The following is a 25,262-nucleotide window of genomic DNA, read 5'->3' on the forward strand; positions in this document are numbered from 1 at the left end:
TGTCACTAGACAGCATAGGATGGTTGTTTGTAGGATGACTTTAGAGGTAAAGAAGAAGAAGAGAGTGAGAGCTCAACAAAGGATCAGATGGTGGAAGCTGAAGGAGGAAGACTGTTGTGTGAAATTTTAGCGAGCAGGTGAGAGAAGCACTAGTTGGAGGGGAAGCAATTTTGGACAACTGGAAAAGTACTGCAGATGTGGTGAGGGAGACAGCTAGGACAGTACTGGGTATGACATCTGGACAGTGGAAGGAAGACAAGGAGACTTGGTGGTGGAATGAAGAGGTCCAGGAAAGCATAAGGAGAAGAGGTTGGCGAAAAAGTTTTGGGATAGTCAGAGAGATGAAGAAAGTAGACAGGAGTACAAGGAGATGCGGCGTAGGGCGAGAAGAGAAGTGGCAAAAGCAAAGGAAAAGGCATATTGCGAGCTGTACAAGAAGTTGAATAGTAAGGAAGGAGAAAAAGACTTGTACCGATTGGCCAGACAAAGGGACAGAGCTGGAAAGGATGTGCAGCAGGTTAGGGTGGTAAAAGATGCACATGGTAATGTGCTGACAAGTGAGGAGTGTGTGCTGAGAAGGTGGAGGGAATATTTTGAAGAGCTGATGAATAAAGAAAATGAGCGAGAGAAAAGGCTGGATGATGTGGTGAGAGTAAATCAGGAAGTACAAGAGATTAGTAAGGAAGAAGTGAGGGCTGCTATGAAGAGGATGAAGAGTGGAAAGGCAGTTGGTCCAGATGACATTCCAATGGAGGCATGGAAATGTCTAGGAGAGATGGCAGTAGAGTTTCTAACCAGATTAAGTGTGCTGATTCCTATTTTCAAGAACAAGGGTGATGTGCAGAGCTGCAGTAACTACAGAGGCATAAAGCTGATCAGCCACAGCATGAAGTTATGGGAAAGAGTAGTAGAAGCTAGGCTTAGAAAACAGGTGAAGATCTGTGAGCAGCAATATGGTTTCATGCTGAGAAAGAGCACTACAGATGCAATGTTTGCTCTGAGAATACTGTTGGAAAAGTACAGAGAAGGACAGAAAGAGTTACATTGTGTGTTTGTGGACTTAGAAAAAGCTTATGATAGGGTGCCAAGAGAAGAGTTGTGGCATTGTATGAGGAAGTCTGGAGTGGCAGAGAAGTATGTTAGGGTAGTGCAGGACATGTACAAGAATAGTGTGACAACGGTGAGATGCGCAGTCGGAATGACAGACTCATTCAAGGCGGAGGTGGGATTACACCAAGGATCAGCTCAGAGTCCTTTCTTGTTTGCAGTGGTGATGGACAGGTTAACGGATGAGATCAGACAGGAGTCCCCATGGACTATGATGTTTGCAGATGACATTGTGATCTGTAGTGAGAGTAGAGAGCTAGTTGAGTCTAGTCTGGAGAAGTGGAGATATGCTTGGAGAGAAGGGGAATGAAAGTCAGTAGAAGCAAGACTGAGTACATGTGTGTGAATGAGAGGGAGCCCAGTGGAATAGTGCAGTTACAAGGAGTAGAAGTGGTGAAAGTAGATGAGTTTAAATATTTGGGGTCAACTGTTCAAAGTAATGGAGAGTGTGGTAGAGAGGTGAAGAAGAGAGTGCAGGCAGGGTGGATTGGGTGGAGAAAGGTGGCAGGAGTGATTTGTGACCGAAGAATATCAGCAAGAGTGAAGGAGAAAGATTACAAGACAGTAGTGAGACCAGCTATGTTGGACGGCTTAGAGACGGTGGCACTAACAAAAAGACAGGAGGCAGAGCTGGAGGTGGCAGAGCTGAAGATGTTGAGATTCTCTTTGGGAGTGACAAGAATGGACAAGATTAGGAATGAACATATCAGAGGGACAGCTCAGGTGGGACGGTTTGGAGACAAAGTCATGGAGGCGAGATTGAGATGGTTTGGACATGTGCAGAGGAGGGACCCAGGGTATATAGGGAGAAGGATGCTGAGGATGGAGCCACCAGGCAGGAGGAGAAGAGGGAGACCAAAGAGGAGGTTTATGGATGTGCTGAGAGAGGACATGCAGGTGGTTGGTGAGACAGAGGAAGATACAGAGGACACGGTGAGATGGAAACGATTGATCTGCTGTGGCGACCCCTAACGGGAACAGCCGAAAGACGAAGAAGAAGAAGAAAGTATGTTGTTTGTGAGGAATATTTAAACCTATTTATAGTTTTAAATTGAATATAAAATTATACTTTAGTTACACTCAGGTGGTTAACATCTGTCCTCTTTATAAGTGATGTGATTAGATACTGGATAATGGATAACCTATTGCATGGTCACTCGGGCAGCGATAACTGATATATTTACAGCCTTCAGCTATGATGTGCTACCTCTAAATATTAATGTATGACAAAAAATTTTGACAGGCTTTCTTTTTTCCCAAAGCATCATAAAATGAAGGGGTTAGAGTAATGAATTTCCAACTTTTATTTTTTTGAACCACCCTAACATAGCTATATATTTTCTTATAAAAAAGATGAATTATTTTACAAAACCTTTCTTCAAAACCAAAAACTTTTAGGGATTCCATAAGAAAATTGTGCCTGACTGAGTTAAATGCCTTAAAAAAAAAAAAAATCTATGAATAATATTAAATTTTCTGAGTCTGTAGCAGCGTGGTAATCTAAAAGGTCCAATATTAGTTGAACATTGTTATGTAGGTGCCTTCCTTTGATAAAGGCCGACTGAAATTCATCTATCAGTTTATGCATAATATTGTTGATGTTATGTGTCGACGCGGATTGAGGAGCGAACCTGCGTCAGACAGAACCCAGCGCTAAAATAACCAGAAAGCGGTTCCAACAACAGAAACAATTTATTTTTCACCTGTGCATAATAATGTGTACAAAACTGAAACAACGTCCTTCTGGTGGAGTGACTGTTGGCACGCTCTTAAGCGCCCAAAAGGATAGAAGCCCGGCGTTCCTGGACCCACTACCACCAGACAAACACCCCCCAGGTGGACACGACAAACTGACTCTCTGTGAAGCAAAGAAGAGGTGAGGTAAGTCAGCAGTTACAACTAATATCTTTCAAAAGACACACGCTATCAGCAACACATTCAGGTCTGTACTTTTTATCTTTATGCAAATGAGCAGCTTCTCACAACAGGTGGAGGATCACTTATCCTGCACGCCACAGCAGTGAGAAGCAAGCTGCACAATTCTCATCACAATTCAAGTATACTGTGTAACAAAACACCAAGTTACTATCAACAATTAGTCAAACACTTAATCACCTTTGATGTGTGCTGACAGCATGTGTCCTCACCCTTCCTTGCTTCACAGGCTCGATGTGTCAAACCCAGGCGCGGTCCTCAGCGTCTCACAAACGAACATCACAAGGTCGAGTTCCCGGCAGTTCTGCTTGAATCACACATGACTTAAATGCAGAACGCCATCCAATTATCTGCTTCAGCTGAAAGTCTTTAAGGTTGCATGTGAGCACCAGTCACAGGTGCTACACATGATGTTGATGAGGGTGAAGGACTCTTCAGCCAGCACCTTCTCCACAGACAAATCAGTTTCCATGCCACCTGAAGAGCAAAGAAAAGAAAAGAACACCAAAACATCCAGCCACACCCCCCAACACACAACAGTTGATTCTATTTGCATATAATAGGGCCAAAAGTTTGTAATCATTGCAAAGGAGAGTTTTTAAATCCTGCCAAAAATAAGAACAGAACTCCATGGTAAGCCCGTCTATGCCCCGGTGAATTCCCGGTTTTCATTTGTTTTAGAGCCCTTTCAAGTTCTGTTATTGTTAGATCTTCTTCTAAAGATAGCTTGTCTTCATCTGATACTTTAGTAATATTGTTCCTTATCATGCTCATGAAGGCATCGCATTTCTCCTTTTGAAATTTTTCCTTGTAGAGCTCACCATAGAATTCCCTTATTTGTTCTTTTATTTGAATTGGATCCTGAATGATTTCCCCATTTTTGCTTAATTTTGTTACTGTTTTCCTTGACTGCCTTCTTTTTTCAAGACTGTAGAAGTATGTTGTATTTTTCTCCCCTTGTTCAATCCATTTGGCTTTGGATCTTACAAAAGCTCCCTTTGCCTTTTCTAGATAAATTTCATCCATTTGATTTTGAAAAGAATGTAAATGCTCCTTGTCTTCCTCATTTAAATTTGGTTTTTTGACAGAGTAGATTTATTTTTGCAACTAAATCTTTTTGCCTAAATTGTCTTGCCTTTGCAATTTTTTTCCTGTTTCAATAGCTAGCTGTTTTACCTGATATTTAAACCATTCCCATTTGCTTAATTCTGACATATCCAGTTTGCCTATATTTCAATTAGAGTAGTTCTCACCTGACAGCAAAATATTTCATTCAGCAATGGTGAATTATTGAATTTCCAAATATTATTAGCCATCTGACTTCGGGGCATTGCTTTCAGTGATAGCCTAATAGCACGGTGGTCAGTGAGTAGTGATATTTGGATATCACATTTTGTAACGTAATCAGTGAGAGTCTGAGACACAAGCCAATAATCAAGTCTTGAGCATACGTTTGGGTCAGCTGGGCTAATCCACGTATAACGTTCTGTATCAGGGTTTGACATTCTCCAATAGTCAACCAAATTAAATAACAAAAGGAAGATATAATGCCACTATAGTTTGGTTGTGCTCCCCTTGGAGGTTTCCTATCAAGCCAGGAGGGAGGAGCTATGTTAAAGTCACCCCCTGTTATTACACTGTCTGTACCATAAGTAATTCTCCATACATTCAGTAATTCAGTCAATTTCAAAATCATATTATTGTTCGTGGACTTGTTGTTATAACTGTAGATATTAATTAAAACAAACCTTGTGTCAAATACCTCAAGCACCACCATTAACCAGTGTCCATCTTCATCTCTCTTGTACTTAATTATCGACCCAGTAAACTTGTAAAATAAAATCATCACTCCTGCAGAGTGAGAGGAACCATGTGCATATAAGACAATGTCTCCCCACTGTTGCTTCCAAAATTTTTCATCATCTTTGCTAGAATGCGTTTCTTGTAGCAATATAATATTGGCTTTAATCTCCTTACAAAATAAAAATATGGCCTTGCGTTTAACAATATTTTTAATACCTCGAACATTTAATGAACTCAAATGAACAGACATAACAAGCTTAACTTTTTATATACCTTGAATGCACTAAAGGAATAAAGGATAATAAGATAAGCAGGAATGAGCATTTTGTCCTAGAACTTTTTTTTTTTTAAAGACAGCAACCCTTTAGTTTTCATTTTTTATTAGAAAATGGAACGTAACCTTGGTATTGTCTAACCCTGAGTACCATTAAAGTGATAAAAACAATAACTAACTCATATTTAACCAGTTTTCATGGCTCAACTCTTTTCCCATCAATAACAGCATACCCGTCCTTTAAGAAGGCTCTTTTTCCGCGGTGTCGTGCCTCCTCCACTGCTGGCCGCAGCTTTGCCCTCGCCTCTTGATCCTCTCTTGAAAAGTCCTCCTTGAATCTGATGTTCATTTCTTTGCGTACTCTAGCCTCCTTTGTTCTTCTCTAGATCTCATCCCTCGTCATCCTCGTGCTGAACTGGATGATGATCGCACGTGGTGGTTTGTTTGTGGCTGCATCATTCTTCCGTCCCAATCGGTGCACGGTATCTACTGTTTCCCGTAGTTTGTCCACGGACACACGGAATCACACGTGTGAGGATGCCTATCACGATTTCTCGTGTATTTTCGTTTTCCTTCTCTGGCAGCCCCGTAAGTCTAAGATCCCAGCGCCTCCAGTACCGGGCGCTCTCCAGGCACTTCACCCTCAAATCTCTATTTTCTTTTCTCAGCAGTTGTACCCGTGCGTTTATTTGTTCCACATCCTCTTTGTTCTCTTTGGTAGCTTTTTCATTGGTTTGTATGCGCAGTTCAATAGTCTCAAACTTATTTTGGAGCATATCCCATCTGTCATCCGTCCATTTTGATAGATCTTTGATAGCCTCGAGGATGCTGAAGATGCCCATCTCACTTTCTTCATCTCTTCTTTTTTTCTGTTTCTTGGGATTGGGGCTTTGTAATGGAGTGTGGGCATTCTTGTCTTCTGTTGCCGCTAACTCCATCTCTTCTAAACCCTCCTCTCCACATGCTTCTTGCAGAGCCACTAGGTCGTAATCGTGGTCGGGGATGCTAACCGCTAGCTTTGAGTTAGCCATTTTTCCGTATTAAGTTTTTTCACGTTTCACTTTCAAGTTTCACCAAAAATTGATGGGTTATATGTTCCAACTTCTCTTAAAGTCTCACCAGGAGTAGCCGTCTTTTCAGAATCTAGTGTTCTGGGCGTTTCAATCAACTTTTCTGTCAGACCTGCAATTTTCCCCACTGCTCACTCCGCCATCTTGTTCTCCCCCCCTTTTGTAACCTGATGACACCTCTGAAATGATTTACAGACATCTGACGGACATCAGCGTGTACACGTGTGATGGAGGCCAGCAGGAGGCGCTGTGCATCTGGCAGTCATCTGGCCTCACTCCCCCGACAGACAAAAAATACTGTGTTCCCAAGGTCAGAGACAGAGCCCGGGTTCTAGCCTTCTGGTTAAAGAGCCCCTCCCATGATGGGGGTCATGAGTTCACATCCTGAGGGGAGTGAGTGGGAGGAGTCACAAACACAAGGCAGCAGGAGCCACTACAAGCATGTCACCTGCAGTTAAAGGTAACTTCCTGTCTTTTCAAAAGCTCATGCAGACGTGCACCCACCTACAGATGGCGTTAAAAGGAAAATAAATATTCATGATGGACCCCCCCCCCCCCCAAAGATGAATATGTTCTATAAGATGTTTCTAAAATGAAGTGACATTATAATGTTTGGGTTTCAGTAGAAAGTAAATGTCAATTTTGTGAAATGTGAGAGGCCCTGTAACCTGTGTTCATCACGGGTCACCACGGGTCACTGGCGTGCCGGATCCTAACCAGGATGTCAGCGCTGATGATGTCTTTGATCCTCGTCTCCCTCAGTCACTGGTCATTTGACGCAAAGTCTCGTTGCAGACACAATCAGAAATTGCTTCACAGTGTTTTCTGGAACTCTTCATCAGAACAGGATCAAGTCCCCTGGATTTGGTACCTTCAGGTCTGTTCCTGGAGGGTTCGCGTGACTGATGTCATGACCTCCAGGAAGAATGCGTCTGCACCGCTGCTGGCTGAAGAAGGTGAAGCGTCTGCCATGGCACCATGGAACGTGTCCTTGGACTTGTGGTTTGGTAAGAGAGAGGAGACACCATAAAAATGATCACAGACGCGCCTGAGAAACGCTTTGGTCTCAAACCAGAACCCTGATGCACATTCTCATCACGGAGATTTTAAACAATAACCTTTTATTGTCATTTAGTTCTTGCTTCAAATGTTGCACTCAGTGTTTTTAACTTTCCAGGCTTTTGTTTTTACAGACCAACACAAAAATGAGCCGATAAAGGAGTCTGACCTGATCTGACCTCTGGGTCTCAGTCATCCTCGTCTGTCACCTGTGAGCTCCTGTGATTGGACGTTGGTATTGAGGTCAGAGGTCCGTCTCTCTCTGAGACTTTCTCCAGGTGGTGTTCTCAGTCTTGTTTCCATGACATCAGCGTGGTGTTGTGTTGACGTGAACACACCTGAGCAGGTGACTGCGTTCAGTCTGCACGAGGGACAACAGGAAGTGTGAAATCTGAGACGGCTGTAAACTCACACCTGAGTCCCCAGTGGAAGAAGAAACCTGAGCCGGGTCACCTGAGACCCCCCGCAGCGCCGCTCGCCTCAGAGTCTGCCGGCACACTGCTCGCTGCCCTGCAAGATGTCAGACACAGGGGCCTGGAGGATGCACCAGGATGAGCCCCGGGTCCTTCAAAATGCTGCTCTGGGGCTGGGACCTGGGTCGCGATCAGAACCTGCAGCAAACTGTGTGTGGATCTCACTGATTGCAGGTAAGACCTCTGTGCATCTTCATTGTTGAGTTCAGGACGTCTGTCAGCAGACTCAAATGCTCCAGAATCGACAGGAGGACTGAAAGGAACCACCTGATGAATTTGTAGTTGTGGTTCTATCAGATGCAGAGGACCAGAGTCCCATCCAAAAGGACTGTGACAGTGTTTCATTAGTTTCTGCCGCAAGGTGTTTGCCTTCAAGATGAGAACATTTGAGATGGTAATTTAGAAAATCTTCTTTTGTTTGATTGTATGTAAATACAGAGAAGAGCGAAAATATTGGAAGTGACAGGTGCTGTGAGCCAGGTGTGTGATGAAGCATGAAACGACTCTCTGTGTGGACTCTTGGCTTTAGTCTCAGGTTTCACTGAAGACTGCATTTGTTAAACAGGACAAGAAGACCAGAGAGCTGTGTGAAGGCGAGGCAGCGTGCAAACACAGAGCGCAGCCGACGTGACAGTCGGCAAACTTGGAAGTGCGTGTGGTGAAAGTGCTGAAGTCATTGAGACGTGCACTGATCTCAGGAGGGACGTTCATTTCTCTGGGAAGCTCTTATGGGGTCAAGAGGTCAAAGGTGTATGATGCTGATGTCATTGCAGGAGAATGAAGGTCCAAGTGTTGAGGGTCCTGGTGCTTCCTGTCTTACTGTTTGGTTGTCAGATTTGGACTCTAACCAGTGACCTGAGATGAGGACTGGATGTCTTTGGTCCCTGGTCTCTGCGGAGGATCTTTGGGTCCTGCTCAAACAACAAATCACCAGGCAGATCTGAGGTGGACCTGCCTGTTGATTTGTCACAAGTTTTACACTGGAGCCACATTATATGAAGAATTGGCTCAGGTGCACCAAACTGCCTAAATCCAAAATGTTCTAAAATGGAAGATTTACCGGATGACAAGTGTTTTTCACTTTCTTGTGTTATCCCTGTATTTTAATGTGCCATTACATACGTATGTACGTTGTACATTATTTTACTGAATAGACTCAATCAATCAATCATGGACATTTGACAAGAATTCTTTGACTGTAATGTTACACTGACCTGTAGCTAAAATCGGGTAAATCCCTAAAATCCGTACTTAAGTACAGTTTTAGGAGTTTTTTTTGTTTTCTCTCTTTCTTTTTTAGGAGGTTTTTTGTTTTTCTCTCTTTCTTCTCCAAAAAACGCGCCTGAACCTGAAGATGAGATTTCAGAGCGGCTTTGAAAGCATCACTGTGTGTTCTGTTTGCTGATTGGTTGCGGTTACTGCGGGGCGTGTCGGACTGCTATGGAGGGATCGGTCTCTGTTTTTTTTTTTTGTTTTTTTTTTTTTCTCAGATCGCTCGAGCCGCTGAACTTTAAACCTGCTCGTGTGCAGCTCTGTAAGTTTACATGGAGGGGAAAATGTTACAAATAAGACGCTGAGGCGGCGTTAAGGATGACGGCTGTGAGCAAAAATGTCGCTGAAGACGGATGAATTAACGTATTGTTAACTTTGAAACACTGTGTTCGCCTGGACGCTAACGAGCAGCTAAAGGCTAACAGAGTTAGCTTCGGAAAAGTTTGCAAATGACGTCATCCGTCCTGTCTGCCCTGATCAGGGTGGCGGAAGAGGCGGAGCTTGTGGGAGCCGCCGAGCTTATTAAAGGTAAAAATCAATGTTAAAATATATGAAAGGGTTTTTAAAAAGTAACTTTAAAATATATTAAATACCCAGTGGAAAGGCGTATCAAGGCTTAAATTAATGTGCTCTAGTTCTGAATAGAAAAGGTGCAAAATTTAAGGTTTCCACTATCAGGAGTGGTGTGTGTGTGTGTGTGTGTGTGTGTGTGTGTGTGTGTGTGTGTGTGTGTGTGTGTGTGTGTGTGTGTGTGTGTGTACGTAAAATGCCATTTTGCCGTTTTTTAACAGCCATATGAAGGAAATGACTTGAACCAGCTCCTACACATTTTTTTTATGTTGAATGTGGAATATTGTTTTCATTTCCCGAAACTGTGTGTGACCTCCAGTGAGACATTTTATGGCATGTAGAAAACAGTTTTTAAAGTCTGTGAATGACATTTTATATGTGTGGTGAAATATACCATCTGAAATCATATTCCCCCCAGAAGTATGAACATTGTAACTTTGGACTGCTCGTGTCCTTGTGGCGTGCCAGTGCCGCTCGCTGGAATTTTCTTTCTTTCAAAGGTTTTTTTTTAAAAGAAAAAATATCTGCAGTAATACAGACGGTAAAGTTTAGTTATGCAAAGACAATTTTCTCCCCCACAAAAAAAGAGAAGGAAAGAAAGAACCCCCACCCCAGCAAAGCATAATAATGACAGCAAAGTGTAGTTATAGTAATAAGGTACCCCACCTATCCACCCAAAAGTAGTGTGGCATAAACAAATTAGTCAATAAATAAATTATAAGCAAGGGAACAAAAGTGACAGAGCTATACTGAAAGAAAGTAGATGCACTAAGAATAAGCATAAAGATGAACAATGGAAAAAACAACAATCTTGAAGCTACTCAAAAATGACAATTGTGGGTTTTGGTCTAATGGAGGGCACTCAAGTAACCCTGGATTAACTAGCTGTGTGTGTGTGTGTCAGAATGTACTGCAGTATTATTACAGACCTCGAAGGTTAGGGACAAACTTGTGATTTCTCTTGGAAAAAGCACTTTCAAATGAACAACCTGGTTTTCAAAAGGGCAGATTTTGCCTCACAAATTTGCTTGTTACTTTAGAAGAATGGACAAAGCTGTATGACGAAGCATTTGATTCTGTGCCAGACTGATATATAAATTATGGAAGTATGGTATTGGGGGGGGGGGTAGTCAGCAGTTGGATAGAAGATTTTCTAAGTGACAGAGGGCAGCGGGTCTGTATGAACAGAGTTAGGTCCACTTGGATGCAGGTTACCAATGGAGTCCCTCAGGGATCATTCATAGGGCCGATATTGTTTTTATTTATTAATGATTTTAGGCAGAGAAGCAGGTGATCCAGAGGGTGGTGAAGACAGCAGGAAAAATCATTGGCTCAGACCTCCCAGCAATCTCCACTGTGTACATCTCCCACTGCCTCTGCCGGACTCATAATATCAGAGACCGCTTTCACCCAGCACACAACCTGTTCCACCTGCTGCCCTCTGGCTAGAGGTACAGGTCACTTCCCGCCAGGACCAGCAGGATGGCAAACAGCCTCTACCCCCAGGCCATCAGACTCCGAAATGAACACTGCACTTCTCAACTCCCTTCACCCTCCAATATCTCACACTGGCTATAACTGTGAACTGGTTTGGCATTGATGCAACAAACATTCCATAAGCAATAGTCTACAATAACAGTCTTAATCTATTCTCCCTCCCTGCCATGTCAGTGTTAACGTCATATGAGGTCTGTTAGAAAAGTAACAGACTTTTTTATTTTATGCAAAAAAATATATGGATTTGATTCATATGTTTTTACGTCAGCCAAGCTTAAACCTTCGTGCACATGCGTGAGTTTTTTCATGCCTGTCGGTTGCGTCGTTCGCCTGTGGGCATGCTTTGAGTGAGTACTGGTCCACCCCCCTCGTCAGATTTTTATTGTCAGGGAAATGGCGGAATGATTTGGGCTTTGTTCCATCAGAAGTTTTAGAGACAGGCAGAATGAGAAACTGTTAGAGACAGGCAGCTGGAAACCATTCGGAAAATTCATTTGGCTTTTGGTGAAAATTTTTTGGGCTTCACAGAGATTAAGGAGTGTTACTACAGCTTTAAGGATGGCCCACAATGGCGATCACGGCAGAAACGACCATTTCATTTCTAAACGGATGGCTAGTAATCTAGTTATCTAGATTACGATTTGTTTCCCAGTGTAATCTTTACGTGCCTTAACTAAAGCACTCCTTCTGCTGAATCACCTCTAAATTATTTACACATTATTCACTTTGCGTGTTTTTAGGAATCCGCTAGCTTAGCGTAGCTACTAGCTCTTAGCCGATTTAGCATGGCGGCTTCTCCTGTCTCTCCCGCACTTTTCTGCTCTGGGTGTGAAATGTTTAGTTATTCCTCGGCCTCCTTTAGCAGTAATGGTACTTGTAATAAGTGTAGCTTATTCGTAGCTTTGGAGGCCAGGCTGGGCGAATTGGAGACTCGGCTCCGCACCGTGGAAAATTCTACAGCTAGCCAGGCCCCTGTAGTCGGTGCGGACCAAGGTAGCTTAGCTGCCGTTAGTTACCCCCTGGCAGATCCCGAGCAGCCGGGAAAGCAGGCCGACTGGGTGACTGTGAGGAGGAAGCGTAGCCCTAAACAGAAGCCCCGTGTACACCGCCAACCCGTTCACATCTCTAACCGTTTTTCCCCACTCGACGACACACCCGCCGAGGATCAAACTCTGGTTATTGGCGACTCTGTTTTGAGAAATGTGAAGTTAGCGACACCAGCAACCATAGTCAATTGTCTTCCGGGGGCCAGAGCAGGCGACATTGAAGGAAATTTGAAACTGCTGGCTAAGGCTAAGCGTAAATTTGGTAAGATTGTAATTCACGTCGGCAGTAATGACACCCGGTTACGCCAATCGGAGGTCACTAAAATTAACATTAAATCGGTGTGTAACTTTGCAAAAACAATGTCGGACTCTGTAGTTTTCTCTGGGCCCCTCCCCAATCGGACCGGGAGTGACATGTTTAGCCGCATGTTCTCCTTGAATTGCTGGCTGTCTGAGTGGTGTCCAAAAAATGAGGTGGGCTTCATAGATAATTGGCAAAGCTTCTGGGGAAAACCTGGTCTTGTTAGGAGAGACGGCATCCATCCCACTTTGGATGGAGCAGCTCTCATTTCTAGAAATCTGGCCAATTTTCTTAAATCCTCCAAACCGTGACTATCCAGGGTTGGGACCAGGAAGCAGAGTTGTAGTCTTACACACCTCTCTGCAGCTTCTCTCCCCCTGCCATCCCCTCATTACCCCATCCCTGTAGAGACGGTGCCTGCTCCCAGACTACCAATAACCAGCAAAAATCTATTTAAGCATAAAAATTCAAAAAGAAAAAATAATATAGCACCTTCAACTGCACCACAGACAAACAGTTAAATGTGGTCTATTAAACATTAGGTCTCTCTCTTCTAAGTCCCTGTTGGTAAATGATATAATAATTGATCAACATATTGATTTATTCTGCCTAACAGAAACCTGGTTACAGCAGGATGAATATGTTAGTTTAAATGAGTCAACACCCCCGAGTCACACTAACTGTCAGAATGCTCGTAGCACGGGCCGGGGCGGATTAGCAGCAATCTTCCATTCCAGCTTATTAATTAATCCAAAACCCAGACAGAGCTTTAATTCATTTGAAAGCTTGTCTCTTAGTCTTGTCCATCCAAATTGGAAGTCCCAAAAACCAGTTTTATTTGTTATTATCTATCGTCCACCTGGTCGTTACTGTGAGTTTCTCTGTGAATTTTCAGACCTTTTGTCTGACTTAGTGCTTAGCTCAGATAAGATAATTATAGTGGGCGATTTTAACATCCACACAGATGCTGAGAATGACAGCCTCAACACTGCATTTAATCTATTATTAGACTCTATTGGCTTTGCTCAAAAAGTAAATGAGTCCACCCACCACTTTAATCATATCTTAGATCTTGTTCTGACTTATGGTATGGAAATAGAAGACTTAACAGTATTCCCTGAAAACTCCCTTCTGTCTGATCATTTCTTAATAACATTTACATTTACTCTGATGGACTACCCAGCAGTGGGGAATAAGTTTCATTACACTAGAAGTCTTTCAGAAAGCGCTGTAACTAGGTTTAAGGATATGATTCCTTCTTTATGTTCTCTAATGCCATATACCAACACAGTGCAGAGTAGCTACCTAAACTCTGTAAGGGAGATAGAGTATCTCGTCAATAGTTTTACATCCTCATTGAAGACAACTTGGATGCTGTAGCTCCTCTGAAAAAGAGAGCTTTAAATCAGAAGTGTCTGACTCCGTGGTATAACTCACAAACTCGTAGCTTAAAGCAGATAACCCGTAAGTTGGAGAGGAAATGGTGTCTCACTAATTTAGAAGATCTTCACTTAGCCTGGAAAAAGAGTCTGTTGCTCTATAAAAAAGCCCTCCGTAAAGCTAGGACATCTTTCTACTCATCACTAATTGAAGAAAATAAGAACAACCCCAGGTTTCTTTTCAGCACTGTAGCCAGGCTGACAAAGAGTCAGAGCTCTATTGAGCTGAGTATTCCATTAACTTTAACTAGTAATGACTTCATGACTTTCTTTGCTAACAAAATTTTAACTATTAGAGAAAAAATTACTCATAACCATCCCAAAGACGTATCGTTATCTTTGGCTGCTTTCAGTGATGCCGGTATTTGGTTAGACTCTTTCTCTCCGATTGTTCTGTCTTTTCTGTTATTTTCATTAGTTACTTCATCCAAACCATCAACATGTTTATTAGACCCCATTCCTACCAGGCTGCTCAAGGAAGCCCTACCATTATTTAATGCTTCAATCTTAAATATGATCAATCTATCTTTGTTAGTTGGCTATGTACCACAGGCTTTTAAGGTGGCAGTAATTAAACCATTACTTAAAAAGCCATCACTTGACCCAGCTATCTTAGCTAATTATAGGCCAATCTCCAACCTTCCTTTTCTCTCAGAAATTCTTGAAAGGGTAGTTGTAAAACAGCTAACTGATCATCTGCAGAGGAATGGTCTATTTGAAGAGTTTCAGTCAGGTTTTAGAATTCATCAATCAATCAATCAACTTTTTTCTTATATAGCGCCAAATCACAACAAACAGTTGCCCCAAGGCGCTCCATATTGTAAGGCAAGGCCATACAATAATTATGAAAAACCCCAACGGTCAAAACGACCCCCTATGAGCAAGCACTTGGCAACAGTGGGAAGGAAAAACTCCCTTTTAACAGGAAGAAACCTCCAGCAGAACCAGGCTCAGGGAGGGGCAGTCTTCTGCTGAGACTGGTTGGGGCTGAGGGAAAAAACCAGGAAAAAGACATGCCGTGAAGGGGGGCAGAGATCGATCACTAATGATTAAATGCAGAGTGATGCATACAGAGCAAAAAGAGAAAGAAACAGTGCATCATGGGAACCCCCCCACAATCTACGTCTAAAGCAGCATAACCAAGGGATGGTCCAGGGTCACCCGATCCAGCCCTAACTATAAGCCTTAGCGAAAAGGAAAGTTTTAAGCCTAATCTTAAAAGTAGAGAGGGTATCTGTCTCCCTGATCTGAATTGGGAGCTGGTTCCACAGGAGAGGAGCCAGAAAGCTGAAGGCTCTGCCTCCCATTCTACTCTTACAAACCCTAGGAACTACAAGTAAGCCCGCAGTCTGAGAGCGAAGCGCTCTAATGGGGTAATATGGTACCATGAGGTCCCTAAGATAAGATGGGACCTGATTATTCAAAACCTTATAAGTAAGAAGAAGAATTTTAAATTCTATTCTAGAATTAACAGGAAGCCAATGAAGAGAGGCCAACACGGGTGAGATATGCTCTCTCCTGCTAGTCCCCGTCAGTACTCTAGCTGCAGCATTCTGAACCAACTGAAGGTTTTTTTAGGGAACTTTTAGGACAACCTGATAATAATGAATTACAATAGTCCAGCCTAGAGGAAATAAATGCATGAATTAGTTTTTCAGCATCACTCTGAGACAAGACCTTTCTGATTTTAGAGATATTGCGTAAATGCAAAAAGGCAGTCCTACATATTTGTTTAATATGCGCTTTGAATGACATATCCTGATCAAAAATGACTCCAAGATTTCTCACAGTATTACTAGAGATCAGGGAAATGCCATCCAGAGTAACGATCTGGTTAGACACCATGCTTCTAAGATTTGTGGGGCCAAGTACAATAACTTCAGTTTTATCTGAGTTTAAAAGCAGGAAATTAGAGGTCATCCATGTCTTTATGTCTGTAAGACAATCCTGCAGTTTAGCTAATTGGTGTGTATCCTCTGGCTTCATGGATAGATAAAGCTGGGTATCATCTGCGTAACAATGAAAATTTAAGCAATACCGTCTAATAATACTGCCTAAGGGAAGCATGTATAAAGTGAATAAAATTGGTCCTAGCACAGAACCTTGTGGAACTCCATAATTAACTTTAGTCTGTGAAGAAGATTCCCCATTTACATGAACAAACTGTAATCTATTAGACAAATATGATTCAAACCACCGCAGCGCAGTGCCTTTAATACCTATGACATGCTCTAATCTCTGTAATAAAATTTTATGGTCAACAGTATCAAAAGCAGCACTGAGGTCCAACAGAACAAGCACAGAGATAAGTCCACTGTCCGAAGCCATAAGAAGATCATTTGTAACCTTCACTAATGCTGTTTCTGTACTATGATGAATTCTAAACCTGACTGAAACTCTTCAAATAGACCATTCCTCTGCAGGTGATCAGTTAGCTGTTTTACAACTACCCTCTCAAGAATCTTTGAGAGAAAAGGAAGGTTGGAAATTGGCCTATAATTAGCTAAGATAGCTGGGTCAAGTGATGGCTTTTTAAGTAATGGTTTAATTACTGACACCTTAAAGGCCTGTGGTACATAACCAACTAACAAAGATAGATTGATCATATTAAGATTGAAGCATTAAATAATGGTAGGACTTCCTTGAGCAGCCTGGCAGGAATGGGGTCCAATAAACATGCCGATGGTTTGGACGAAGCAACCAATGAAAATAACTCAGACAGAACAACCGGAGAGAAAGAGTCTAACCAAATACCGGCATCACTGAAAGCAGCCAAAGATAACGATACATCTTTGGGATGGTTATGAGTAATTTTTTCTCTAATAGTCAAAATTTTGTTAGCAAAGAAAGTCATGAAGTCATTACTAGTTAAAGTTAATGGAATACTCAGCTCAATAGAGCTCTGACTCTTTGTCAGCCTGGCTACAGTGCTGAAAAGAAACCTGAGGTTATTCTTATTTTCTTCAATTAGTGATGAGTAGAAAGATGTCCTAGCTTTACGGAGGGCTTTTTTTATAGAGCAACAAACTCTTTTTCCAGGCTAAGTGAAGATCTTCTAAATTAGTGAGACGCCATTTCCTCTCCAACTTACGGGTTATCTGCTTTAAGCTACGAGTTTGTGAGTTATACCACGGAGTCAGACACTTCTGATTTAAAGCTCTCTTTTTCAGAGGAGCTACAGCATCCAAAGTTGTCTTCAAAGAGGATGTAAAACTATTGACGAGATACTCTAACTCCCTTACAGAATTTAGGTAGCTACTCTGCTCTGTGTTGGTATATGACATTAGAGAACATAACGAAGGAATCATATCCTTAAACCTAGTTACAGCGCTTTCTGAAAGACTTCTAGTGTAATGAAACTTATTCCCCACTGCAGGGTAGTCCATCAGGGTAAATGTAAATGTTATTAAAAAATGATCAGACAGAAGGGAGTTTTCAGGGAATACTGTTAAGTCTTCTATTTCCATACCATAAGTCAGAACAAGATCTAAGATATGATTAAAGTGGTGGGTGGACTCATTTACTTTTTGAGCAAAGCCGATAGAGTCTAATAATAGATTAAATGCAGTGTTGAGGCTGTCATTCTCAGCATCTGTGTGGATATTAAAATCGCCCACTATAATTATCTTATCTGAGCTAAGCACTAAGTCAGACAAAAGGTCTGAAAATTCACAGAGAAACTCACAGTAACGACCAGGTGGATGATAGATAATAACAAATAAAACTGGTTTTTGGGACTTCCAATTTGGATGGACAAGACTAAGAGACAAGCTTTCAAATGAATTAAAGCTCAGTCTAGGTTTTTGATTAATTAATAAGCTGGAATGGAAGATTGCTGCTAATCCTCTGCCACGGCCCGTGCTACGAGCATTCTGACAGTTAGTGTGACTCGGGGGTGTTGACTCATTTAAACTAACATATTCATCCTGCTGTAACCAGGTTTCTGTTAGGCAGAATAAATCAATACGTTGATCAATTATTATAATAATTATAATGAAGATGATCATTTGAGGGCAGGTGATCCCTGAGGTTCCTCTGGAACAGCTTCTCCTTAAAAATCATTTTTAGAGGTTCAGCCAGTAGTTTGCCAGACCCACTCCTCAAACAGTTCTGAATCCGTGAGAGCCTGAGTCGAGCTGAAATTGAAGAGAGCATCCATGGTGGAGTTGATTATTAGCGCCACCAGATGGTCACAATACATAACTGCCCTGGTCTGAGTTCAGCTTCAGTGCAGTGTGAAACTGATCTTTAGTTACAATTTGATTAACATTCTCTGTCTCTCTTGCAGAGCGTCTGTACTTTGCCACATTACGCAGCAAACCCAAAAGTACGGCAAACACTCACTACTTCTGCACCGATGACGAGTTTGTCTACGAAAGGTGTGTTCACACTGCTGACCTCACGCTGCATTCATCTTTCCCTCAGGTCACCAGCGGTGGTTACGTTAGTTCGTTGTAATAACTTATCCGCTGTACTGACTGTTAGATAAATTATACTGTAAAAACATGTTTATCATTTATTATCATCTATTACGTCTGCTCATTTTAAATTGTTCTTTCTGTATCTTAAAATCTGCAAACTGTTTCTGTCAGATATTCACAGCTGCAGTCTGTTTATAGTTTTTTAGCAAGCTTCAACAAAATCGCTCACTCTGTACCTTTGCAAATGTACCTGCACATGACTAATAGCACATGTTGCAACCATGGACTCTTGTAGCCACTCTTATCTTTTGTTTTCTTTACACAATAAAAGGGCCTCGCCAGGATGACACAGTTAGAGAAACTGCACGAAGCTGTCAGCCTCTGCTGTTTCTCTCCTTTGCAAAGCTCACTAAAGACATCTCAACTCTCTGTCTGAGTTATTTCTTGTATGTCTAGGCGAGGTCAAACCTGACACTGACGACCATCTTGGATACTTTTAAACGTAGTTAATTAATCTGACTCGTAGCTGTGCTAGCTGTCAGCAGGCGCAGTCCTAGCTTAGCATGTTGATGGCTCAGAGCCTGAGGCCCGGATCAGTCCTCAATGAGACAAAGACAAACAGAGAAAATGGGCTCAGAAATTATGTCATCAGTTTATCAAACCTGATGTTTGATCATTTTTGAGATGCCGCGGCCGGCTGTTATGTCATCGTTGACGCTGATGTTCTGTGCCTGTTTCAGTTTCTATGCAGATTTTGGGCCGCTGAACTTGGCCATGCTCTACCGATACTGCTGCAAACTCAACAAGAAGCTCAAGGTGAGTTTCTGCTGACACGCCCCCAGCAGGAACGTCCAGAATGCTGTGATGACATCAGCAGCATCCGGCCTCACAAAATGCTGCCAGGCAACAGCACGTCAAACAAAAACAGAAAACCAGAGTGTTTAAATACTCAACATCATGTTCATTTAAAGAAAGTCAGTCATTTTTATCTTATTATTAAAGTTTTCCAGAAACATGAAAACATGAGAAGGAAACTCATGACCGTGTGAAGTTTATTGGACTCACAAAACATTCCCATTTTACACATTTTAAATCAAAACTTGGATCTCCTAATGCCTCTTTTTCCATAATGTAGCAATATTTATTCCAGATTAAAATGGATTTTTTCAGTGTGCTGAATTTTAGCAGTATTCAGTTAATTGGAAAATGTTTCATATCCTTGTGGATGTTGTTAGTGTTTGGCAGCAGTGCTTCTATGTAGCCTGTGTTGGTTTTTGGTCAAATAAATAATAATGATGATAATAATAATAATGACTTGGATTTACAAAGCGCATTATTATCAGTGTGCTTACAAGTTACATTATTATTCATTCACTTGCACATTCACACGGTGGTGGTGGTGGTGGTGGTGGTGGTGGTGGTGAACTACTTGTGAGGCCACAGCTGCCCAGGGGGGCAGACTGACGGAAGCCTGGCTGCCTGACTGGGTGTTGGACTGGACGGTGGTTTGGGTTGTGGAAATCAGTGACTTGGGTGCTGTTGTTGGCGAGGAAAGGCTTGGTGACATTGAACTCACAGATGATGATGCTGTGATCTTTGTTGAATCAGAAAACCTGATTGAGGAGAAGCTGAGTGAGGAGTCACTGTCTGGGTTTGTGATGGTCCTGGATCCAGACTAAGATCCGGGCTTTCACTGACTTCCTGGACTTGTCCGTCAGAAGTGTCTCTGTGTGGTGAACATGTTGGACGTTCACTGAAGGAGAACAAACATCCAGGTCTTTAGGGTCCTGGTGCTTACTGTCTGGTTGTGCAACTTGGACTCTAACCAGTGACCTAAGGTGATGACTGCATGTCTAAAGGACCGGGTCCTCCGACCGCCCTCTGCATCTCCATGTGTCGATTTGGCTGACGTCGTCATGGTAGCAGACTCCTGACAGCAGCACATGCAGAGGGTCCCTGAAGTCTCAGTACACTTGAGCGTCTTGTGGGTAACCCACAGACAGACACATCAAAGAGACTGCCAGACATCATCTTCATGTGAAGAGAACCACAGGCCGGACCCACAGGTGATGGTGTTGGACTTCCATCCCTGCTCTGCATGTGGGGATGAATGTCTGCTGACAGTCACAAACCCAGACACTGATTCATTTCTCATCTTTTGAAATGCTGCAGTCAGTGTGTCCACCGAGTCCACCAAGGTCACACCATCTACCAAACCAAGGTCAGTAAAGCCTTCCTTACCAGCACAGGGACTGAAGCCGCTGGACTCAAAGACCCAATCCAACACCCAGCCCTTGGGAGCCAGACTACACCCCTGAGGAATGCCAGAATTCATTGGGAAGACGTCTGAGACTCTGCTCATCCCTGCCTCGTCTCTGCGTAGCAGTCAGAGTACCTCTGTGGACACTGGGTATGATGTCCAGCAACTCATTCAACTCTGTCTACTTTGTAATCCCAGGTCGAAGGTTTGCCTGAGACTGTAGTCCACACATAGTAGGACAGACTAAAAACACAAGATAGGTGTCACTGGGAATCCTGTGAGTATTGAGGACGTCCCACAGAGCACCCCAATCAACCAAAACCAACATAAACTGTCAAGAAGCACTGCAGATACTCACTGTAGTGTTGGAATATAGTCCAGGGTCTTTTTTTTATCACTAGTAGGACATTGATTTGAGTGAATGCCTCTGCCCAGGCCCCATAGTACCCACTCCAAAACCCATCTAGTGCTTTTCCATCAGATGCTGATTATTGGTATTTGAAGCATCGTACAGCTACAGATAGATAATCATGGAATCTCCAATGGTTGCTTTGACCCAGATCACTGACCTATGATCCTGATCACTGTACTTTGACCCTAAATGCTCACCTTTTGATCCTGGTCACAGACCTTTGATCATGCTCACTCACCTTTGATCCTAAATGTTAACCTTTTGATCTGCTCACTGACCTTTGATTTTTGAATGGTGACCTTTGATCCTGCTCACTGACCTCCAATGATGGGAGTTTTGCAGGAATTCCTAGAAATCTGTGTTTTTACTTCTACTGCGACCATTTTGTTAATTTAGTTTTCCTGGCACACGTCTGATTTAATGATGTTCGTATCTGTAAAATTGATTGGAAATGTCTCTGAGACATCACAGTGGACATTATGTCTCAGATTTTCACGTCCTGATAAATGTAACGAGCCGCCGCTTGTCCACACAGCGACCCAACATTTTTATAGCATCATTTAGACATAAAAGTTAACACTCCCAGTAAGTCTTTGATCTTATTATGTCGTGTTTTTGAAGGAAGTCGTTGTCAGTTGATGTTATTCGAGTTACTTCACACAAATCAAACTCTGTCTTTGGGATGAATTGACTTCAAACTGTCTCCATGGAAACGTGTTAACCTGCTAAATCTGCATTTTATGGTTTCTTCTGTTACATGGATGTGAAATATTCATGTGAATTAAAATGTGATCAATATTTAACACACTCCAAAAGACAGACATTGATGTAAAAAATATTTGCGTGTCGTTTTGTGCGACACTGAAGTTGTGAGTTTCCCAGAAACGCTGATGTCGGCACTGGATGGAAAAAACACTTACAGAAGTGAATAAGAATCTGATTTAAACCCAAATCAGTGTTCTGAGAACTAAAGGTTATATTGGTGACTTAACGAAGAGGAGGTGCAGCTTTTACTTGAATTAAAGTTTATTTAAAATTATTTGTGCTAAAAGCACAACTTTCTGAAGTCAGCTGTAGAGAGAGAACAGTAAGAGTCCAACGGGAATCTGTGCTTTTATTAAATATTAGTAACACCGTGTTCTAATCCACTCTGTGTGTTACAGTTCTGTCATCTTGACAATATGAGGAAATCTGCTTTTTATGACTAAAATGAGCAAGAAAATGGGACTGACAAAGAGCTCTCATTTAGTTTATTGATCGCATGTAGTATTTCAAAGGTTTCCTGGGGGACGTCCCCCAGACCCCATCCTGGGTGCTGCAACCCTGACGCCGTGACGCCAAAAATCAGGGTTTTTTTTTTCCCCCCCTCCAAGGGACACTCACGTCACTGGGCCTCTGATCCTGACCTTATTGATGACATTTGATTCCTAAATTTGTGATCCTGAAGGTTGACTTTTGATGTATTTACAGGATTACAGCAGTCAACATCAAAGTCCAGTGGTGATCTTTAATGTCAAGACTTCCTCGTTTATCTGAATCTGCACCTCAGTTGAGGAAGGTTCCCCGTGGCCCGTGCTCCACCAGTTTGGGTGTAATCCAAGGAAGAACTGAAGGAAAAAACGTGCATTTGATCATATGACCTCCTTTCAGTGTCAGTGATTATATAAAGTTTTTATGCTTTGGACTTTGACAGAAATGTTTTGTTTGGGGGGCGGGGGGGGGGGGGGGGGAAGCTCCGCATTCCAGAAAATGCTAACGTGTACTAGAGATTGACTCAGTGGCTGTGTAGGACAGAGAGACCTGCTGGTCCAACCTGCTGAGCTGGTCTGCAGGCTGGAATGTTAATGGACGCCGTCACACGTGTTGCATGTTGCCATTCAAGTGGAGCTGTTCAGATTTATGACCATGGAACACAAACCTACAACCTGATGTTGTGTTCCAGCTGTGAATAAAAAAAATCTGACTTAAACAAGGACATGATGTGTCAAACTGGTTCACTCTCAAAACCCTCAGATCTTGTTTTTAGCTTTTTGGACCTGGTCAGGACATGTTCTGTTATCCAAATCCACACTTGGGCTTAAAATTTACACCCAGTCCTCATGGAAAGGATTCATACTGCTGGACACCTCACCAAAGAACCATCTTACCTGCTGCACCCAGGTGAAACGTGGGCGTGTCTTTAACCTTCTCCAGTCTCTGGGATCCTCAAAACTGAGACACCTGTGTCCTGGATCATGTCCAGAGAAACTCCCCACATGGACTAAATGTGGTGTCTGATGTTCCCTCACAGTGTCAGTCATCCTTCTCATCTTGGTCTCACTAAGTAACCATTCATTGAACACAAAGTTGCTCCAGCAGGACCCAAAGATCCTTCACAGAGACCTGGTACCAAAGACGTCCAGTCCTCACCTGAGGACACTGGTGATCAACTCTTGCTAAATAGTCTACAGCAGATGCAGTCTCGGTGTTAGTTCATCCTCTTAGCATGTGAGGCTAATGTTAACTCATCCTGTAGGCATGCGAGGCTAACTTTAGCACATATTGTCGGCGTCTGAGGCTAACGACAGCTCGTCCTGTTGGTGAAAGTGAGTCGTACTGGACAGTTCTTTCATGAGCAGAAAAGGTGACCCTGATTCCTGCGACTCTAAAGTGCAGCAACTGTTTTTAGCCACAGAGGTTCATGTGTTGGTGACAGTTGCGGTAATGTGTGAGGAAAAAACTGTTTCATGACGTGTGTGCCACAGTCATGTGAGTTTCTGAGAGGAGGAACACAGTCTTATAAATTCGTGCCACATACGTCCCCTGCCACCATGTTGTGCCACAGGGCTTTTGCAACCATCACAAAACCGTCTTCTTTTGCCAAAACATCAATGACTGTATTCTTGACAGGCTGTAATGGAGACTGTGTCCGAAACCCACCTGAGGAGGGTCACTGACACTGAGGAACATCTCTGTGGTCAGGATGGATGAAGATCAGGGACACGCCCACAGCACCTGCCCCCAGACCGAGCTGACCTGAGCTAATGTCAAAACGTGTTCAGGACATGTAACACAGTCATGTGACTTTTGTTTTCTTCTTGTTTTTGTCTGCAGTCCTTCGCTTTGACCCAGAAGAGGATCATTCACTACACCAGCTTCGACCAGAGGAAGAGGTCAAATGCCGCTGTGCTGATTGGCAGCTACGCTGTGAGTCTGTAAATGCTTCATGCAGCGCTCCTGTTGGGTACATTGTGTCTGTCTGTGTCGACCAGATGACCCTCAGGTCAGGTGGACAGAATGTCGGACAGATGTGTGTCTGTTTTCACACGTGAAAGATCGGATGATTTGGTTTATTAGCATAAAACTGATGATGTATTTGAGACGTAACATGGCTCTGTCTCTCTCCCATCTGAGCACGTGAGGCTGCATCCCTTACACCGCTAACAGCCTCCCAGGAAGACAACTGTCCCATCTTCCTGGATCACGTTCAGAGAAGCTCCCCACATGGACTCAGTGTGGTGTCTGATGTTCCCTCACAGCATCACTGATCCTCCTCATCTGAGTCTCATGAAGTAACTGTTCATTGGACACAAAGTCATTCCAACAAAGATTGTCCACAGAGACCTGGGACCAAAGACATCCAGTCCTCTCTTCAGGTCACTGCTTAGAGTCCGAGTCTGACAACCAGACAGGAAGACGGGAAGCACCAGGACCCTGAAGACCTGGACCTTCACTCTCCTGTAAAGAGCTTTGCTTCTGCCTTCACCCTTTCGGCCACACGGGTTCTCTGGACCGTTGTTCTTTTTGTGTGTTTTGTTCTTGTCTTTATTGTTGTTCATCTATGTGCCGAATAAATAAAATTCTTTCAAAGACATCAGCATCACCAAACACCTCTGACCTTTGACCTCATGACGTCCTCCCTGACTGGCTCTAATAATCCTCATGTGTAGTTTAAATGGTGGACCTGAGGTCAGTCTGAATGTGTGGAACAGAACCCACCATCTGCAGGTTCTTGGTTCCAGTCTTCGCTGAGCGTGATGCTCTCTTCAAAATGTTGGTGACACGTGGTGTCTGTGTTGTCTGGTTAAGCGGCATTTAGTCCTGGTTCAGAGTGCAGACGTGGCTCCGACTCTGGAACACGTAGACCTGATCCGGTACTGGCGATCCGGCCCGTGGGCATACGCACAGAACTCAGTCTGTTGGCTGCTGAATATTTCATGGTGCCAGTGAAGCAGAAGGAAAAGTTGATTGTGTCCAGCGGAAGCAGACCTGGTAGCCTGCTGACCACCGTGGATACCGAGAGTAAGCTGATCAGCGCCGGGTGACTCGTCTCTAATACATGCA

At 43.0% G+C, this 25,262-nt stretch overlaps 1 protein-coding gene across 2 annotated transcripts in view; it reads left to right on the top strand.

Annotated features, from left to right (window-relative positions):
• Positions 1 to 7,783: 7,783 nt before the first annotated feature.
• The window catches only part of cdc14ab (cell division cycle 14Ab), a 59,831-nt gene continuing 42,352 nt past the window's right edge, over positions 7,784 to 25,262 (top strand). Inside the window, exons 1-4 of one of the 2 annotated variants that reach the window (XM_034179270.1) lie at positions 7,784 to 7,895; positions 18,135 to 18,225; positions 19,008 to 19,083; positions 24,033 to 24,125. In XM_034179270.1, the coding sequence (XP_034035161.1) occupies positions 7,790 to 7,895; positions 18,135 to 18,225; positions 19,008 to 19,083; positions 24,033 to 24,125 (366 nt within the window). In that variant the 5' untranslated portion in view covers positions 7,784 to 7,789. Of the gene's footprint in view, positions 7,896 to 9,205; positions 9,522 to 18,134; positions 18,226 to 19,007; positions 19,084 to 24,032; positions 24,126 to 25,262 lie in introns of those variants that run through there. The other variant, XM_034179271.1, reaches the window with a different exon arrangement.

Source organism: Thalassophryne amazonica, chromosome 10, assembly GCF_902500255.1.
Source record: "Thalassophryne amazonica chromosome 10, fThaAma1.1, whole genome shotgun sequence".
Taxonomy (NCBI): domain Eukaryota; kingdom Metazoa; phylum Chordata; class Actinopteri; order Batrachoidiformes; family Batrachoididae; genus Thalassophryne; species Thalassophryne amazonica.